This window comes from Netta rufina (assembly GCF_964035555.1).
Source record: "Netta rufina genome assembly, chromosome: 8".
In the NCBI taxonomy this organism is placed as follows: Eukaryota; Metazoa; Chordata; class Aves; order Anseriformes; family Anatidae; genus Netta; species Netta rufina.
The window spans coordinates 25,279,484-25,296,907 of record NC_140131.1 but is presented as its reverse complement, the minus strand read 5'-3'; the positions used below and the strand labels follow the sequence as shown (position 1 = coordinate 25,296,907).

At 37.6% G+C, this 17,424-nt stretch overlaps 1 protein-coding gene across 1 annotated transcript in view; it reads left to right on the top strand.

The window, feature by feature from the left end:
- The window catches only part of DENND1B (DENN domain containing 1B), a 158,368-nt gene that overhangs the window by 40,974 nt on the left and 99,970 nt on the right, over window positions 1-17,424 (top strand). Inside the window, exon 4 of the mRNA XM_084291384.1 lies at window positions 16,018-16,067. Coding sequence (XP_084147510.1) covers window positions 16,018-16,067 — 50 coding nt within the window. The remainder of the gene's footprint in view (window positions 1-16,017; window positions 16,068-17,424) is intronic.

Sequence of the window (17,424 nt, the reverse complement as noted above, 5' to 3'; positions counted from 1 at the left end):
TGTATGTCCTTTTAATGTCAGAAACTTTGCATTCCATTCCTTTGGTCTTTTACAATGCACAATTTTGTGTCTTTCTTTAATATTATTCTAGAGCTACTCTAGTTATTTGCTTGGGGCAAAAAAAAATCGTCAGACACTCATAAGAGATAATGCCCAAACTTACTGAATTTGATATCGTGAAAACCTTAGTTTTTAATCTATAATTAATCCTCAAAGGAAAGTTTACACATACAAGGCTGACAGATTATTTCACTGCTTACAGTAACGGCGGAGCTGTTAATTGTTATTTTTGTAGTATTTGTTTCTTAAACTACTTCTACTAAATTATTAATAATAAAAACAATGAAACTTAGGTATTATTGTTTCAGCAACTTGTGGATGAGTTTCTTCAATTGAAAGATTTTAATTTTTATAAAGAAAACACATAAAAACACTTTGCAGAATAAATGTTTCTGTCTTTGCTCTTCTTTTTAGACCGATAATGAGTCCAACATACATTGGTAATATCCTCACAGTAGATGATCTAGAAATAGTTTTGTACACTAGATCCTGATTTTTTTTTCTTTTAAAATCAATAATACAAGATTCTATAAAGACAGCAGTAAGGTGATTCATGATGAAAGGAATAAATATACAAACATAGAAGGTAGAATGTCTGGTTAGGGAATAACATCAGTCAAACATGCAGCTTATAAGATGGTGATAAATGGAATATGAGGAAAAGATGCTGTTATATGTTCTTAGCTCAACATTCAGCAAGTTTTGATAATTTTCTAAGCTGCAAGATGATCATCTTCATTATGATTTAAATTCTTCTTTGCTGGTTTGTTTTGTTCTTTTTCTTTTTCATAAGACTTCATAAGACTTGATCTTAAAAAAAGGAAAAAAGAAAAAGAGAAATTATGTATGAAGAAAAATGGGAGCTTATGCAGTGAGTCGAAGGTTATTCAAAGAACAGCTGGTGTAGAAACATGATTAGAAGGTGAAGCCCACTGAAGACTGGGAGGGATTCATATAAAGATGCAATAGACATACCTAATCTAAAAAAAAAAAAAAAAAAGAAACAACTAGAGTCCTCAGGCAGTGATCTGCCTTCAGGCTCTGAAAAACCTGCACTTATCTCGGTGGTATAGGGAATCTAATATTTCAGGTAAATTGCTTCTGTTCCTGGAAAACGGTATGTTTTAATCCTCTTCCTTGCAAAGGAAATTTTCCTGTTGGGGTCACTGGATTTGAGCAGAATATATAGCAGCTTCTACAGCAAACTTTTGAGCCAAATGCTTGAGTGCAGGCTGTGGAAGCCTTCTGTGCACATGTGTATGTGTACGCATGTTGAACTCTGTAGGTTTGGGCTGAAGATCTGTATATCTACCAGATCCACTTTTTTTTTTTTTTTTTTTTTTTTCCAGTGAGCTCTTGCAAAAACTACCAAGGTTATTTTAAATGAAAGTCTGTTGGGGAAATTATTATTATTATTATTTTAAATGTTCTCTATCCTGTTTTCCTCTATCCTATTTTCCAGTCATTTCTATTTTAAATGTAAAACGTGTGAGTTAGTTTTTGGATGTATCCCAAGGAATCATCTTTCCTAAAATCCAAGGGCTGTCTGTTTTCACAGCGATGTGATAACAGCGGGCAAAATATTTTCCTCTCTTCCTGAATTTTTCTGCAGTTTATCATGTCACCTTTTTGTTGCTTTCACAATGCAAAGAAAACTTGTCTAGGCTATTTTGATATATTCCTCCTCTTTCTCACGTTCTTCCTCTCAGTATGCCTGAAGTTTCCAATGCTTGCCTACTCCTATACCTCTGTCTTATTTTTGCAGCCAGTGTGTAGTACATCTTGACAAATTGTTGTACTCTAAAAGCTGACAGAACCATAGAGTCACAAGTTACTGTTATACTGGCATTAAGGCTGTGAGCACAACTTTGGCAATGTTGAAGCAATTCTGAGCAATCACTGCAGGAAGAATTTGAGGGTTCTGGATTTAAGCATATACAAGTCTTCAGTTTGAACAGTTATCCTCAGAAGCACACATCGAGTTGAGGAGTTGGTTGCAGCCATTTAATGGAATATTTTATATTTAAAATATATTTTGAATATGTATGCCTACAGGCTCTATCTTGTAGTGTATTCAGAACTCCCCTTGGGCTCAATGAAATTTTTATGATAAGATGTGTGTATTCATTTTGAAATTCCTCTTTTGTTTATTCAGACTGGTTACATTGGAGTTTAGTTTCAGCCTTGCAAGCTGATTTCCAGAAGAAACCCAATATAGTGAAAATTATAACCCTGTAATTTATGGAAGAAAAAATCTACTAGTTCTTAGAAATCAAGTATTTTCAAGTGCTTTAGAGAAGCAAAGCAAATTGAAACAAACAAACAAAACCTTTGCTTCCAAAATGAAATACTTCATGATGTTTAAAAATAGAATGTGTTTTTAAAACAGCGTAACTTCTCAATCCCACCCAACATCTATAAATGCTGGCTGTGTTCTCTTGGCTATGGCAGTGGAGGCGATGGCAGAAGCCCTGTTGATGGCAGATGTGTCTAGACACCTGCAGTCCTCTGTTTGTAGCTCTTCTTCAAATAAAAGTGTTCAGGATCCCAGTAACTTCATCAAGCTGAAGTGTTCCTGGGAAAGGAGCTACTTCTGGCATGAGGAAAGGATGGCAGGAGGGTGCTGGCAGTGCCAGAAGGTGCCAGTGTCTCTTCCAGGGGCAGTGCAGGTTTCTGGTAGGTAACGCGTATGCAGCTGGGGCTGCAGCCATCAGCAGGGACTGATCCTTTACAAGGGCAGTTTGTGTGTGTATGCATTGCACTGTAATCACAAATTCAGTTCACTATTACCATGTGAGATTGTGAGATATCTGATATCGTATATGACACACGCGAGATTTTTCAAGCTTTATTTATTTATTTATTTATTATGTTTATATTTGTGAAAGATGGGAGATGGGACGAGGACTGAGGGAAGTCTGTATGCCAAGGTTTTTGTTCCCTCTACGCTAGGCTTCATCCTAACCCCTGTGTTGCCTTAACCTTTGAGGCATTTGAATTCTGATATTTCTTAACAGCAGTGGCTATTCTGGATATTATTATAGCTGTGTAAGAATTCAGTAGCTTTTTAATCTGGCTAGTTACTGGCCAAAATTGATTTCCACCTGCAGTAAGTCCTAGAATCAGTATATGATGTACTGAGAAACTGATTCACTGGATGGATTTTTATTCTTCTGTCTTTATAGTCACACAGTTTCTTCCCTTGGTCTGCTGCTTCTCTGCTAGTGAAAAACATCACACCTAGAAAGATGATGCAAATAGCTAATATGGCAGGAAACCAGAACCCACCTTAGTAATAGGAGATATGACAAGGGCTGGTGGACTAAAATTACGGATTAAAAAAGAATCGAGTGGCTGCATTAGACTGTTGATTGCATTGCAGATTATATCCTCTCTTCTCTCACTCTCTGCTTTCTTAGGTATGCAGACTAAACCTGCCTTTTTTGTCAGGCTTTTCTCATACCCTGCAAATGAGTAACGCATAAGGAATATGGCATCCCACGTGCAGCATCTCTTCTTCTCCATGAAGTTACACTAACATTTCTCATGTTGTTATCTCATATTTTATATCATGTTTTCTGGGTTTTATTTTCAATGTAGTACATGATGTGCTACAAAGTTAAAAAGTCACTGCTGAACTGGGAGCAATAAGCCTCAGTCCTTAATCTGTGGTAAGCCAACTACTGAAGCCAGATATTTAAGTTTATACACATGCAAATCTATCAGTTTCATACACAAATTATGTTTATATACAAATGTATATACATTCATGTCTGTAGATACCAGTTTTTTTAAGGCTAAATCTTGTGTAGTAATAAAATGTTAGCCTTCCCTCAGCAGAGCACTGGTCTCACACTTTACTTTGAATGTACGCATTAACTACTGAAAGCTAAGCCTAGTTTAAATGAATGGCTGATGGGAGCCCAAGTGCTAAATTCCTTGCAGGACTGAGTTCTTAATTGCATGAAAGATAGCAGCAATTACATAAATAAGGTCAATATGAACGAGATTATATACTTCTTTTAAAGATTTAAAGAATACCATAGGTTTTATTAAAAAAATAAAAATAAAAAATCAAGAAGCCTGCTAAAGTCTCTTGTCTGGGTCAAAATAATGTTTGGAAGCCAGTTGTAATGATTTTGTGTTCCTCTGTGCTCTCCTAAGAGAACAGCATGAACCCAGAAGGTACGAGGCTGTTTACATTCTTTTCAAGGCTGCAGGCATGCTGTTAGGGGATGCAGCTCACTGTCTTTCTGCATTTGATGGCTTTGTTCTGTTATTCTGATGAGGCATTAAATACATGTTTCAAATGTTTATGTTAATTAGATAGGTACTTGCTGCTTTCTTTTTTTAAAATTCAATTTATTTTTATTTTGTTATTAGTAAATCCTAAAAAGGGTTTTAGGATTTTGTTGTTTGTGTATTAATAAGTTTGATTCCTCCTTTCTCCTGCCAGTGTATCCAAATGCTAATCAATCTAATCAATTGCTTCTTTTCAAAAGTATTTTGGTCTAAATGTTACATGCTATTGTTTATTTAAGGATATTTAGGAACTTGAATCCCTGTGTAACTTTCAGGAAAATGATTAACTGAGCTGAGCTGATGGCAACTCTGTGCATTGCTAGTAAGCTCTGTCAGGCTAAGATAGTTTCCTGTGATTTCCTGAATCTTCAGGGCTTTTTATGTTTGAAATGTGCCTTGTTCTTATTGAAGAATATTGTGTCTGTATGGTAGCAACGCTTTCCATATATGCAAATCACAGTTGATAGACTACCAGCAGAAAAACGTTTTAAGGTGTAGTTATAAATACAAGTGAGTTACTAAACTGCACTGTTCGAACAGAGGTGATCTATCCTGTTCTGGTAAATATTCTATGGAATAACTACTCACCTAGACATGCTGGGATTGCTGAGACTCCAACATCTCTCAAGAGGTAAATGCTCCAAGATGCATTCTCAGTGACTTTTTTATTCGTCCCAACAGATAGAATAAATCTTTACTTTGACACTTTCATTTTTAGAAGCGTAAAAGCCCAATACTGAAAACTTGAACTTTCTTGAAATTCGGAGAACAGGTGGCAACTTCAATTATACTTGTTTTCAGGATTGCAGCAGTTTTGTTTTATAGTGCTTTTAAGTTAAAAATGTTGATCAGCATATGGTACTGGCTAGCTGCACCTCTACCAGCTCTTTTGTTATCTTGTTATTGTTATAGGTCTTAATGACAGTTGTAAGCTATAGTTCTGGATGCAGGGGTTAGTCCACCCTGGGGAGGAGAGGGAGAAACAGCAGTGTGGATTATGGAAATATGAATTGATCTAAAAAGCAGCTCTCTTGTAACAGAATGGGACTCAAAGAAAGACTGGGGAGAAGCTGGTGAAAAGACGATGGAATATGATGTGAAAATGATCATTTGAATGCTTTCCTTTTCATTCCCAGCTGCTGTGTTCTGGTGAAAAGGCATGCATTTGTATATCTTAAGGCTGGGTGAAAAAGGGCCAGATGAATGGAATTACTTGTTAGATATGTTTTCATTTTGAGCCAAATTATGTGCATTTTAATAGACTGTATACATGTTAGCCATTTTTTTTTTTTGTCATACAGCTGTGATTTTGGGGGACTGCGTTTTATAAAAATGTTTTCTCTGTTTGTTCAAATAAGTACATTATTAATATTTGACTGTCCTTCGGATATACTGTATCGGCCCACCGAAAATAACTGTTAGGGATTTGGCTTATTCTTGCAGTCTTCAGTGATGTGCCAAACCAAAGAAGAAAAAATTAATTGATGATTGAAACAGTGATGACAATCATTTGGAACATCTTCCAGAAAGACTGCCAAATTGTCATGTGTGATGCCGTTGTTGATTGACCTCAGTTGCCCTCAGAATATTCCAGTCTAACGTCACCTTATTCCGTATTCTGTGCCTCCTTATACTTTCCCATTTACTTGCTTAGCTCCCCCAATCCATTTTAGCTATCCTTATGTTGCCTTTGTTTTACATGCAGCATTGCTTTTTTGTCTCAAGCTTACTGCTGTTCTTTGAGGAATATCCTAGCAAGCTCAGTTTCTTTTTTATTTTAGGTACCGGATATAATATTCTTGAATCCAGTGTTTGGTTCTTGACTCTCAAAGTGTCACCTCAAATAATTGGTTTATATTTTTGTTAAATGAAATAACTTCCGTTTACATAGTTCTTACATTAGGTAAGTGTCTGGGGTCAAAGATCACAACCTAAGCATGATGGGATTCTAGGGCACTCTGGTCCCAAACAAAGCTGCTGGTCAGACACATCGGGAGCTGCAGAGGCAGCGGGCTTTGCCTGCAGCAGGATCAAGGGGAGCGTGGTCAGAGGGCAGCAGCTGCAGGGGCCCAGACTGTGTGGTCTGGGACCTCGGGCAAGGAATAAGTGAAGTTGAAGCAGCTCCAGGCAGGTGATCAGGACAGGATATTTAAATATAGGAGTAATCCATCAGAATACAATAATTTCTGGCACTCGTTACTTCTGTGTACATTTTCAAGGCTTTGCGAACTACTGCACCTAGAACAGTAAAATCTTTATTTTCTTCTTGGCTGAATTTCTGTGTTTTGTGAGTCAGTCTGTAACTACAATGAGTAGTAGAAGTACAGTCGGTAACTGAAGATCCACATCTGAGAAGCAGTCTTGTCTCTGAAGTTGCAGCGCGTGCTTAGCTCTGCCCCTTGTCCTGCAGTACCTGCTGATGGCCACTCCTCAAGAGAACACACTGCGCCGGTGCAGGCCCAGTTCTCAAACGTCAGATTAGGTGAAGTAGGGAAGAGGGAAGGCCTCCTTCAATTTATAGAGAGATCCTGCAGTAGAAACGAGGTCTTGGTTAATTTCTGTGTGGTGAATATTTGTGTTTTGCTGGTGAGTTTGTTCCCTGCTCTTGGGCAGTTTCATTTGGGACGTAAGGGAGGCAGCTGACAGCGTGGCTGCACATGGTGGCCTGTGCGTCCTGGCCTGCTGCCGGGACTGCCTCCCTCTCCTCCGAGCTGCCCGGGGCTGGCTTCTGCTGCAGCAGGTCTTGGTTGATCTGATCACTTGGTGCTGAAGTGGCTGACGGGCATGCACACACCAAAATACCAACCTGAAATTGTTGCAAAATAATCTCTAGTGGAGATGCACTTGTAGGGGGCCAAATGGTCCTGACAGGCTCAGCCATAGGTGAAGTGAATGTGTGTTGCCTATTTCCTTGAGGAAAAATGTATGTAATTGTGTGTCTGTTGCCTTTATTTCTGTGTGGTAGACGTCTATCTGTATCTGGTGCTACAAGGGACAAGGCGCAGTTTTAAAATTATACTTGTTTGCTTCTTCCCTCTTGCTCTTTGGTGGTCTTGCAGTTGTTCCATCTCTTTTCTGTGTTTCAGTCCTGTCAATAATATCTGAGTTTTTGACTTCAGATATAACTGAATAATGCTTTTTATTCCAGTCATATTGTATTGCTATAAGTGATTCTCGTTGAGCTGTTTTATAATAAATCTTAGAATTTGGCCTGTGCTGCCTGTAAAATGAGGCATAGGTTTCCTTTATAAAAACGTTGCAAATAATTGTAATTATGAAACTATAATTGCAGCAGGTTCCTTAGAAACTGATTTCCTTTCTCAGTTCCTTTTCTTTTGTCTGTAGATTCATTTAGCTCAACAAATTCAGCCCACGTACGTAATTGGTTTCACTACCCTTTACACTGTAATGTGGTTCACCTACTTCCCCTGCTACTGACACAGGCGTGCAAGCCAGTGCGCTCCCCCATCGTGCTATAAATTTAGAGGTGGGGAGCCCACTCAAGTGTTAGCTTTTGGACCATCTCACCTCATTTATCTATATATGTCACTCTACTACAGATATTTTCTCATGGTGTGACACCCAAATTGTTCATTAACTTGTGTAATGCTTCATTTATATTAGCAACTTGTAAGTTTCTGAGTTGCCTGCAAACTCAGGATTTCATCACAGCACGAGTATTTTTTATGAAAATAAAAAATGGTGGAAGGTTTTTTGATCCTGGAAGAACATCACCTGGTATTGTAAGATAGCTTCACTCCCCAGCCTCAGCAGGCCAGTTCTTGCCCATCTGCAGCTCTGGTGCGGACCCCTCTGTGCACATCAGCAGTAGGTAGCTACTTGGGCAGACCAGTCTTTCAGTAGAAGCTTTCTAGTCTAGGCAAGGAATGATACCTTACTGCCTACAGAGATTACTGCTCACCTTCTTTCTGCCTCAAGACTCATTTTGTCCTTTAGGTAACTAACACAGTGCTTATTATAGTTTGAATTTGGTTCAGAAAAAAAGAGCAATTTAGTATGTCACATTCAGGCTGCCATGCCCAATTTGCCTGTTGCAGTCATAACGTTTGCTTCCTTATGAAATGTTCCTTGGTGAAGATTTACATTACATGGTTAGAAGAGTGAAGGACTCTAAAAGCATAAAGTGGTATTTCAAACAAGATGGTTTTGTTTTTGTTTTTAACCTATGAACCTGCAAAAAACAGATGTTTTATGGAAGAATCCAAACTTTTTACTGAAGATGCTAAGAGGAGACTTGAAAGAATGCGGGTAGTTGCCAAAATTGTTTGTTGGTTGTTAATCCAAAAATTTGGCAGCCACTGATCATCTGTATTAAGAAAACAGCATGGTGCCATGCACATATAGAAAGTATTATCTAATTTATAAAGTAAACTCTTTTATATTTTCTCCCTTTTGCTTCAAAAAGAATCATCTTTTCCCATATCTGACTCTTCATTCAGGTTTCCTATCTTCTGCCTTACTACTTCCCATCAAAAATGCAGTTGTTTTTTGTTTGTTTCTTGTACATCTAGTACCATATATAGTTTGAAGTCTCCAGTGAAAAACTAGAAATTATGGAGGAAAAAATATATTTAAGTTTGGAAAAAATGTTTGGAATTGAAATGAATCTGAAATGTATCAAGTGTCACAAATACTGTGTGTCACGCTTGAAACCTTATGATTTATTCAGTATATTTTATTTTTATGGACATGTAGCTGCTATTGTAGCGTACTCATGGAGCTTTTGTTTTGTTTTGTTTACTTGGTGAATGAGAAGAAAATCTTGGAAATAGCAGTCTTTTGACCTGGGAGTGAAGTATGCTTGATAGTGTTTTGCAGATATTTTTGAGACTGCAAACTTTAAAGTGATGTATTGAATAGGTAGAGTTGGATATGTAGAAATTAGGTTGATTTTTAGCCTGAGATGTCAGAGTATTCCAAGATGAAATAAAAAAAACCTAATGGGTATAGAAAACATAAATAATTTTACTGTGTGATTTATTCTATGGTGGTTACTTTTTCACCACTGGAGAAAACAGCATCTGAACAGGATGTGCAGGAGGTTCTCAGTGTTGCTGACAAAAATGCATCTTAACTGGTGGTGTAAGCAGTGGTGGATCTTAAGACAAATTGAGTCAAACATGTTGCTGTCCTCTGCGTGGAAATACAGATGGCTGGTGACGTGGTCTTCAAAGACTTGTACCTTATGTTTGGATTTTGAAAGTAATGTCTACATTACTTCTGGATAAGACAACTTCTCCATTGAGTTTCCAGATAATGTTTGAGGTGCTGTAATTGAAAGTGTATATTAATAAAAAGTCACTCTTCATTTTCCATACCACATGATGATAGAAAATTTTCTGTCGTCCTCTTGTCTTTTTCATACAAAATGCAGTGAACTAACTTTAAGATCTGCTATCTGGAAAGTTAAATACTGCCCCCATAGGAATCCCAAGAGTAGAGATGGAAGAGCATATTTCCTCTTTCTCCCAGCTCTCTGATATTGCCTAGGGAATAACAGTCTCTCTGACACGAATACGGGAAGTGAGTGGATACTGTTTATTGATGCGTGACATACGAATATTATATGCTTGCTAGGTCTGGATGGAGAAGTATTATTTCTCATGCTCTGTATGCTTCACAAGTAAGAGGGGTACATGGTAACATTTCAATCTTGCTTATTCTAATAGGAACTTCCTTTGAGAACAATAATATTGTCCGTTTTTGTGTTTTTATTCTGAGTTCTGGGAGAGTTAAGGGTTTTCTTTAGTGAGTAAGTTAACCTGTGCTGAAGTTCTTGTTTTCTTAACTATCCTGTTATATTTAATTGAGCTTGTTGTTTGAAGTGAATTTGGGGTCTCTGGATGCTACAGTGGACAGTGAAATATGATTTATTTTTAACTGGTTATGGGATGAGATTCAGGAGCACTTAGACAAATGGAGAGTCCAAGATTTTGTAACTTAGTAAAAATCTCTGAATTTTTAAACTCACTTCAGTTTGTTTAGGAAGCCTTATTCTTCAATCTTTCAGGATAATGAGCTTGATAATGCCGTTTGAAGTACCTGGGGTTAATTAGTACATGTGCTCTTTTCTCTTAAAGTGAGGGATACTCCAAAACCAGTCAAGTCTCATACAGGTCAAATGTGTTGGGATTGAGTTAGGTGACTAGAAATGTGAAAATTGTAACTAAATTGCTTCAAACTGGCTATTTCTGAGCTTTATAGTATTATGGTTTCAAACAAAACAAAACAAAAAACAAAGCCATGTAATTTCTTGCAACAATGAAGTGCTGTAGCCTTAAGGTACATCTTTCATTTATTTCTCAAAAGAACTGCATCTCTACCCTAAACCATTTGCATTTGATTTGTATATTCTTTGCTTATGTGAGTAAGAAGTGTTCAGAAAGCAGCTGATGATTTTTTTTTAACCCTACAGAATTACTGGATAATTGCAGAATGATGCACTTCGGAGAAAGGAACATAGAGGTTAAAAATAGTTGTGGAGACCTGATAATGACTTCCATACTTTAGACCTTTGGATTTCTGTGAATGTAATCTAAGATTAATTTTTTTCTTGGTTATTCAAACCATTTGGGCCTTGCTTTATCGTAGCTACAATTTTTTGATGAGATTTTTACCAGAGGTAACAGCTAAGTCTTTGAAATATAACTGCTGCTGCTAGCTTCACAGGGGTCCCTGCTGTGGGTGTGTGCAGCTTCAGAGAAAGGAAAAGGAAAAGTCAGTGGTGAGGACAGAGCAGCTTGCCTTTTCATGGACTGTTTTATGGAGCAGCATTAGAATTTCACCGTAGTAGAGCCATAATGATGAAGGGCTCAACGCTGCAAGATGCTAAGCGGTCTGGCTTTGATTTAAGAATCAATCTAAATCTGTGCTTAACTTAAAGCATTTAAATATACCCACTTAAGTGACTGCTTTCAGTCAGAAATACCTGTCATGACAATCATAAATCTCAAGTAGATCTCTTGTTTGCATGTTTAAACTGAAGTAAGGTAACTGAAAACTGTGGTACGAAATGGTGAAAAAAAGTCCCAGAGAAGAGTAAGTTAGGTTGAATGAAGACAAGGAGGACACTAGGAGCTGGACGTGGATTTGAGTGTAGGAAACTGGTGAGAGAGCCAAAAGAGAGACCTTCATTCTTGTGTTTCAACAGAAGACATTTAGAGAGGTGAGTAGGGAGAGGAAGTTCTGGGAAGAAGAAAATGAGTTTTGAAGGATGATTAGATGAAATAGTAAAGTAGAATAGTAAGTAGCTTTTGTCAACAAGATGGAAAAGAAGAAAATATTTATTAACGTGAGTAGAAGAAAGATAAAACTGGCAAAAAAGAGAATTAACCCTTTCAGTGAGGGTGTAGAAGGGTCTTCACAAAAATTAGGTAGAGAAGTAAAAAAGAGATTAAAAAAACCTAGGAACAAAAAGGTTGAAGAAATAAAGATACTGCAGAAAAGTTGCAAAACAGTTTCTGTCTGGGTGGATGACTATTTATTTGTCTTATAGTTCATATTTCCTTGGCAAATTTCAGCCTCAAAACAGAATGAAGAGATAATGATAAATAAATAGTCATTTGGCCACTAGTTATATGAATGATTTTGGTAACCTGGTCAGGATAATGTAGTTAAATAATGGAAATTATCCTGCTTACCACCTGTTCCATTTAGGCCATGTCTTCCTGGGTGTGCTGACACGTCTCTGGAATGGATGCGGTGTGATTGTGTCTTAGGGTGAGGCTGTTCATTTCCCGAGAGATGCTGGTTCCTAGGTAGAGCTGACCTAGGTGCGAATTTACCTGCTTGCTTGGGCATCAGTCTTATGGCACAGATAAACACGGAAATAGTTGGAAGGTTACAGGACTCTTTCTTAGCGACAGTGTGTAAAGTGCTGTTTATAAAGTGGTTCAGCACTCTGGGTACCTTAAAATATTCCTATTGGAGAATATTTTCAATCCTTTTACAGGGATGCACTTGAAAAAAATCAGGGTTCTTTTTCCTGTTCACTTAAATGTAAACTGCAGAACACTATAAGAAAAAAAAATACTAGGGGGAATGGTTCCACGTCCTTCTAACCTTGGAAATTAATCAGGTTAAACTTATGCTACTTAGTATCAAGTGATCAATTAACTTCTGTGGATTCATCAAGTCATCAGCCTTTATCTACCTTAAAAGAAAAAAGTAACCTGTTGAGGGGTGTAAGTTAAAGCGAAAAAACCCTTATACCTATGTGGAGATGCTTTAAATATGCTGACTCCATAATATATGTCAAAGCTGGTAAGAATTAGCTGTGTGGATATAGAAATGATCAAGGAATGCTAAATAATTCTTACTTTTTAAGCATCTGTAATATTATCTCTGCGCAGAACCAGTGAGCGTGACCAGGCCAGGCTGGAGCTGTGTAGTGCAATTGGTCCAAGTGAATTAATTAAACCACTGGGCCATGAACCTGTGAGAGGGCAATTTTCTACTGCTATGCTATAGATATAGAAGAAATATTTTTCTTAAATGCTATTTCCATTTTTGTTTAAGCTTTGCATGAGGGAAGCAGCATGCTGTAGTTCATATGATAATAATTTTGTGATTTTATTTTCCACTGGAGTTTGTGTACGGAACGAGATGGTTATCCTGTGACTTGGCAATTAAATGCAATTGTATATGCAACTGCATGTGTTTATTCAGAGTTTCAAAGCAAATATATATTCTTTAACTTGCTTTTTTTCCAGCATCTTTCTCTTTTTTGTCCTGTACATAATTTCTTTCCTTTCTGAAACAGTGACCATTTTTTTTTTCTGAATGCTCTAATTCTGTGTGAGCCAAAAGTGGAAACAATCATGAGACATGTGAATGAAGGATGGTTTGCTATCTGGAGACTTGTACAGCCTTTTGTTTTCAGGAATAAACACATGCTTTTATGAAGCTTTTAATATGAAAGACAATAAATGCATTATTCTTTTTCTGAGGATGTGCGCTTTGACTCAAGTGGAAGTCCTGGCCAGGCTATGGATCTGTGAAAGGGGTGACCCATTAGGAAGCAGAGCTCAAATTTTATTCAATAAAGAGGTTACCGAAAATATTGACTTTAATTGCACACTATTAGTGGCTGTGTATGTGGATGTGTATATAACAATCACTCGCATTTTAAACTTGTCTAGAAGCATCTTGGGGACATCTTGTTTTCTTCCATTTTAAAAAATCTAAATAGCACCTGTAATTAAGGGAGAAAACGGAGCCCTGGAAGCGAGGTAGGACTTCCATCCATTGATCTGTGTAAACCCAGCTTACACTGTCAGGGGAAAAGCAGTCAACTGCTGAGCTGCTTTGTCACTGACATAAGCTGAGAGGGGATTTTTTTTTTTTTTTGTCTATACTGTTTATACACCAGTCTATAGACCTGCTGGCTGGTTGAATTTTAAAGAGTGCGGAGCTTTAAAGACTTGTCCCCCGAGGGATGCTCCTGCCAGTTGGGAAGCGAGCGGAGGCTGCTCTGCAGAAGTTGTGTGCACGTGTGCTGCCGGGGGGGCCGGGCAGAGTGGGGGCACCTCGCCGTCCTGCGGCCGGAAAACTCACACGTCGTCCTCGGGTCTCTCGGTCGAAATGCTGAGCTACTACCTTTGGTTTTGGTTTTGTTCTTCCTGCCTGATAATTTATGCTGAGAGGATACAGCGGGGAACTTGAATGAATCCATTTCCGTACCCGATTCTAAATCTAAGCTCATCAGGCAGCAATTCAAATCCTCAGTAGTAAGAAGCAAATGACTTCCTAGTGTCACAACAGGTGCGGATTTGGGGAGAGTTTAAACAGAGCAGAACATATTATTTCTTTGGAATGGGAGAAACACTCCTTGTGAGCCTGAAATAAGAAACTGGAAGTGTTTAGGAAATTTCTGAGTCAGAAGTTTTGATTAGTCTGTTCTGCTTTCCTCTGCCAGTTTATTATTACCGCTACCAGCATCACGTAGGCTTGTTTCCTGCCTGCAGAAATTCGGATGTTGCGCTCTGTTCGCTGCTCCTTGTGCTGCCAGAGCGGGCACTCAGCAGCCGGGTGGTGCCGGAGCACTCTCCATGTCCTGCTCCTTAGAACCTGTTTTTTGCAATTGAGTTCATAAATACTCCTTCCCAAAGCACAGCGCCTTGCTTTCGTACCCTTCTTTATCTGTGCTGAGAGAGATGAAGTCTGAAGGCTTTCTTGAACTCTCTTATGTGTCTTAGAAACTCTAGGAAAATTGACTTCCTTACAGCCTAGTGGGGCACATGATATATCTTTAAAATATTACAACGAACATGGGCATGTTTATTTAGAGGCTTTCTTTTTCTCCTTTCCTAAACTATTCATCCCTTGCTGTGATTAACTTGCATGGGTTCTTCGTGTTTTACACTTTCGACTGAGCCATGCAAATGTTTGTAGTAAATAGTCATTGTGGCGTGCAGGAATTTAAATACATAATTTCCCCTAATGGGAGATAACTGCAGCACACAGTAAAGAGAGTGCTCAGGCAGGAGAGTGCGAACATCTCAGATCCAGTTCTTAAGCCCCCACCAGCAGCCCTGGCAATCTGCACTCAGTGTGCATTTTTCTGAAGACACACACCTCGCAGGATGACTTGTGTACCCCGGTGTATTTGTCTCTTTGTTGGTCTGGTACAAAAGGAGAACTGTAGCTTTGCTGACCAACTGCAATGTCATCAATTGTCCCTTCTTAGCTGACGTGTCACGGAAGGTTTGTTTGCCCAGTTGGGAGCAAGGAAATAACTGTGTTTTTTTTTTTTTTTTTTTTTTTTTTTTTCTGGGTTCCTGTAAGATCAGTGTTTAATACTTTCAGCTAACAGATCTGGCAATTCACTTTTTTTCTTTTTTTCTTTTTTAAGAGAAAATCATTGACTAGCTTGACAGCATTTTTATATTTTAATTAACACATTTTATTTGCCACTAAACAACTTCTTAAATAAAATTCTGTGAGAAAGAGCGGCATTATCCTTTTATATCATGGTATAAATGTGTAGCTCTGGTAGATCTGTCACCCCCTTTTTTTTATGAATAGTGAGGCTTGCTTGTGAAAACCAAAGGGTTAATCATATAAATTTCTCCTTTGGACCAGCAGAAGATTTCCATCATTTTCAGCATTTGACCATGAAGGATGTATAGAGTTGTTATACCTCTCTGTAATTCATTCTGCTGCCAACTTCATTCCCTTTTCTCTGCCCGCATTTTAATTGAAACAACATTTGTATTTTTGAGCCAGGATCTGTCAGAAGTCCCTGTGGCTAGTCTGTGGTACAAGTAGCAGCAGACGTGGCTTACCCATATGGTGTGGTGCTTCTTGTAAAATCCATATGGCCTTGTTGAAGGGAATCCCAGCGGGGATGTGAAGGGTGTTAATACCCTTCAGGCCAGGCCTTTCCCTCCTGGGGCTTCTATGGCATTGTCTTTGCAATCTGCCGAAGCACAAACTTAATTCCTTTTTAATAATCAATTATTTCAGTCCAGGAACGTGTGCTGTATTTTATGCAATCTTATATTCCTTGAGTTTATTATTTGATATAAGCATTTTGGGTTATTTTTTAAAAGCAAGCTGTAGGGCAGATGCTAGCAAATACAGATAAAAGGCTTTTCAAAATCCTAACTTTATTCCTTTTACTTGTATTTACAGGAAGTGCTGAACAGCGTTCCAAAGTTCTGCTTTCCTTTTGACATTGAAAGGTATGTGGTACAGTTATTATTTATTGAAAGATGTTTTATACAAAATTATATTTAGCGTAGTTGCAAGGAAAGACATAAGGAACAGGAAAATACATTATACTTCATAAACTTGCACCTGTAGATGAGAAGAACATGTTCTTTGTTATTCAAGTGTGTATTAAATCCTTAGGAGGAAATTGTCACAGCAAAATGCAGAATTTTAGGGATATGTTCATCAGGATAGAGCAATATTCTGGCTTCCAGCTTTGTCCATTATAATTGTAAACACCATCTGCCTTGATATAAGGATATAACATAGTTTCCTTCAAACAGCAAGCATTAAAGAAAAAAAAAAAAAAAAAGGAATGTTATGGTACACTGATATATAGAAACTCACTGACCAGTACTGAGAACATGTTGTTTGAGTTCAAAGAAATTAAGACTTCAATTGCTTGGAATTAACTGAATATGCAATTGATTTTTCTCAGAGTAGATTCAAGACCATTATTTATAATTAATTAGCTCTTACCTTTCTGGGATCAGTTATAATGTGGCTTCCATGTAATGATGCCAGTCATTTAAATGGTTCATATGAAACAATTTTACTAATTAAAATATTTGTGTTTGTCAAAATGATTAATGGTAATTAATTTAATCAATCATACTCAATTTCTGAAACTCATATTGTCCAACTCAACAAAGATTGAGTTAAAAGCTTAATTTGCATAATTAATGAAAGATACACCCAGGTAGTGTGTAGGTTCAGCTGGTTTCAGCACAACATTGGCATCAGTTGTGTATGAGAGCCCTGCAAGAAGCTACCATTAGTGCAGTAAAAGATGCTGTATGGATAGAGGAAGGAAGGAAAACACACTGGCAAAATAAAGATTGTCACAAACACAAGTTTTCAGAAGTAAACTATGTTCATTTAGTCTTTTATAGTTGAATTTAATTAAGTTGTTTCATTTTTGATCTGGTTAAGCTCACTGTCTTTTAAGCTGTTTTAATGCCCTAACTAATGCAATTGTTAGTGTTGGCTTTAAAGCATTCAAGTCTTTAATGTGCTTAAGATATATACAGAATTCTGTTTAAAATTGGTAATGAAGATGAATAATGGAAATAAATTTTGAGGATAACAGAAAAAGGTGAGGTTCTGTTGCTGCCATCCAGTGGCAAGAACATTATCAGTGGCAGCAAATAATTATTTTCAACAACTTATCTTGTGTTAACTGTTTCTGTTAAGCCATTCAGAAGACACTTAGTTGCTTGTATGAGACTGATGAGCTTAATCAGAGAACTGTGGGAATATATTAATTTATTTTAACTAAGTATCCAAAGTGGTGGGAGGGGTTGAGAATAACAATTAAGAGATGTTTGT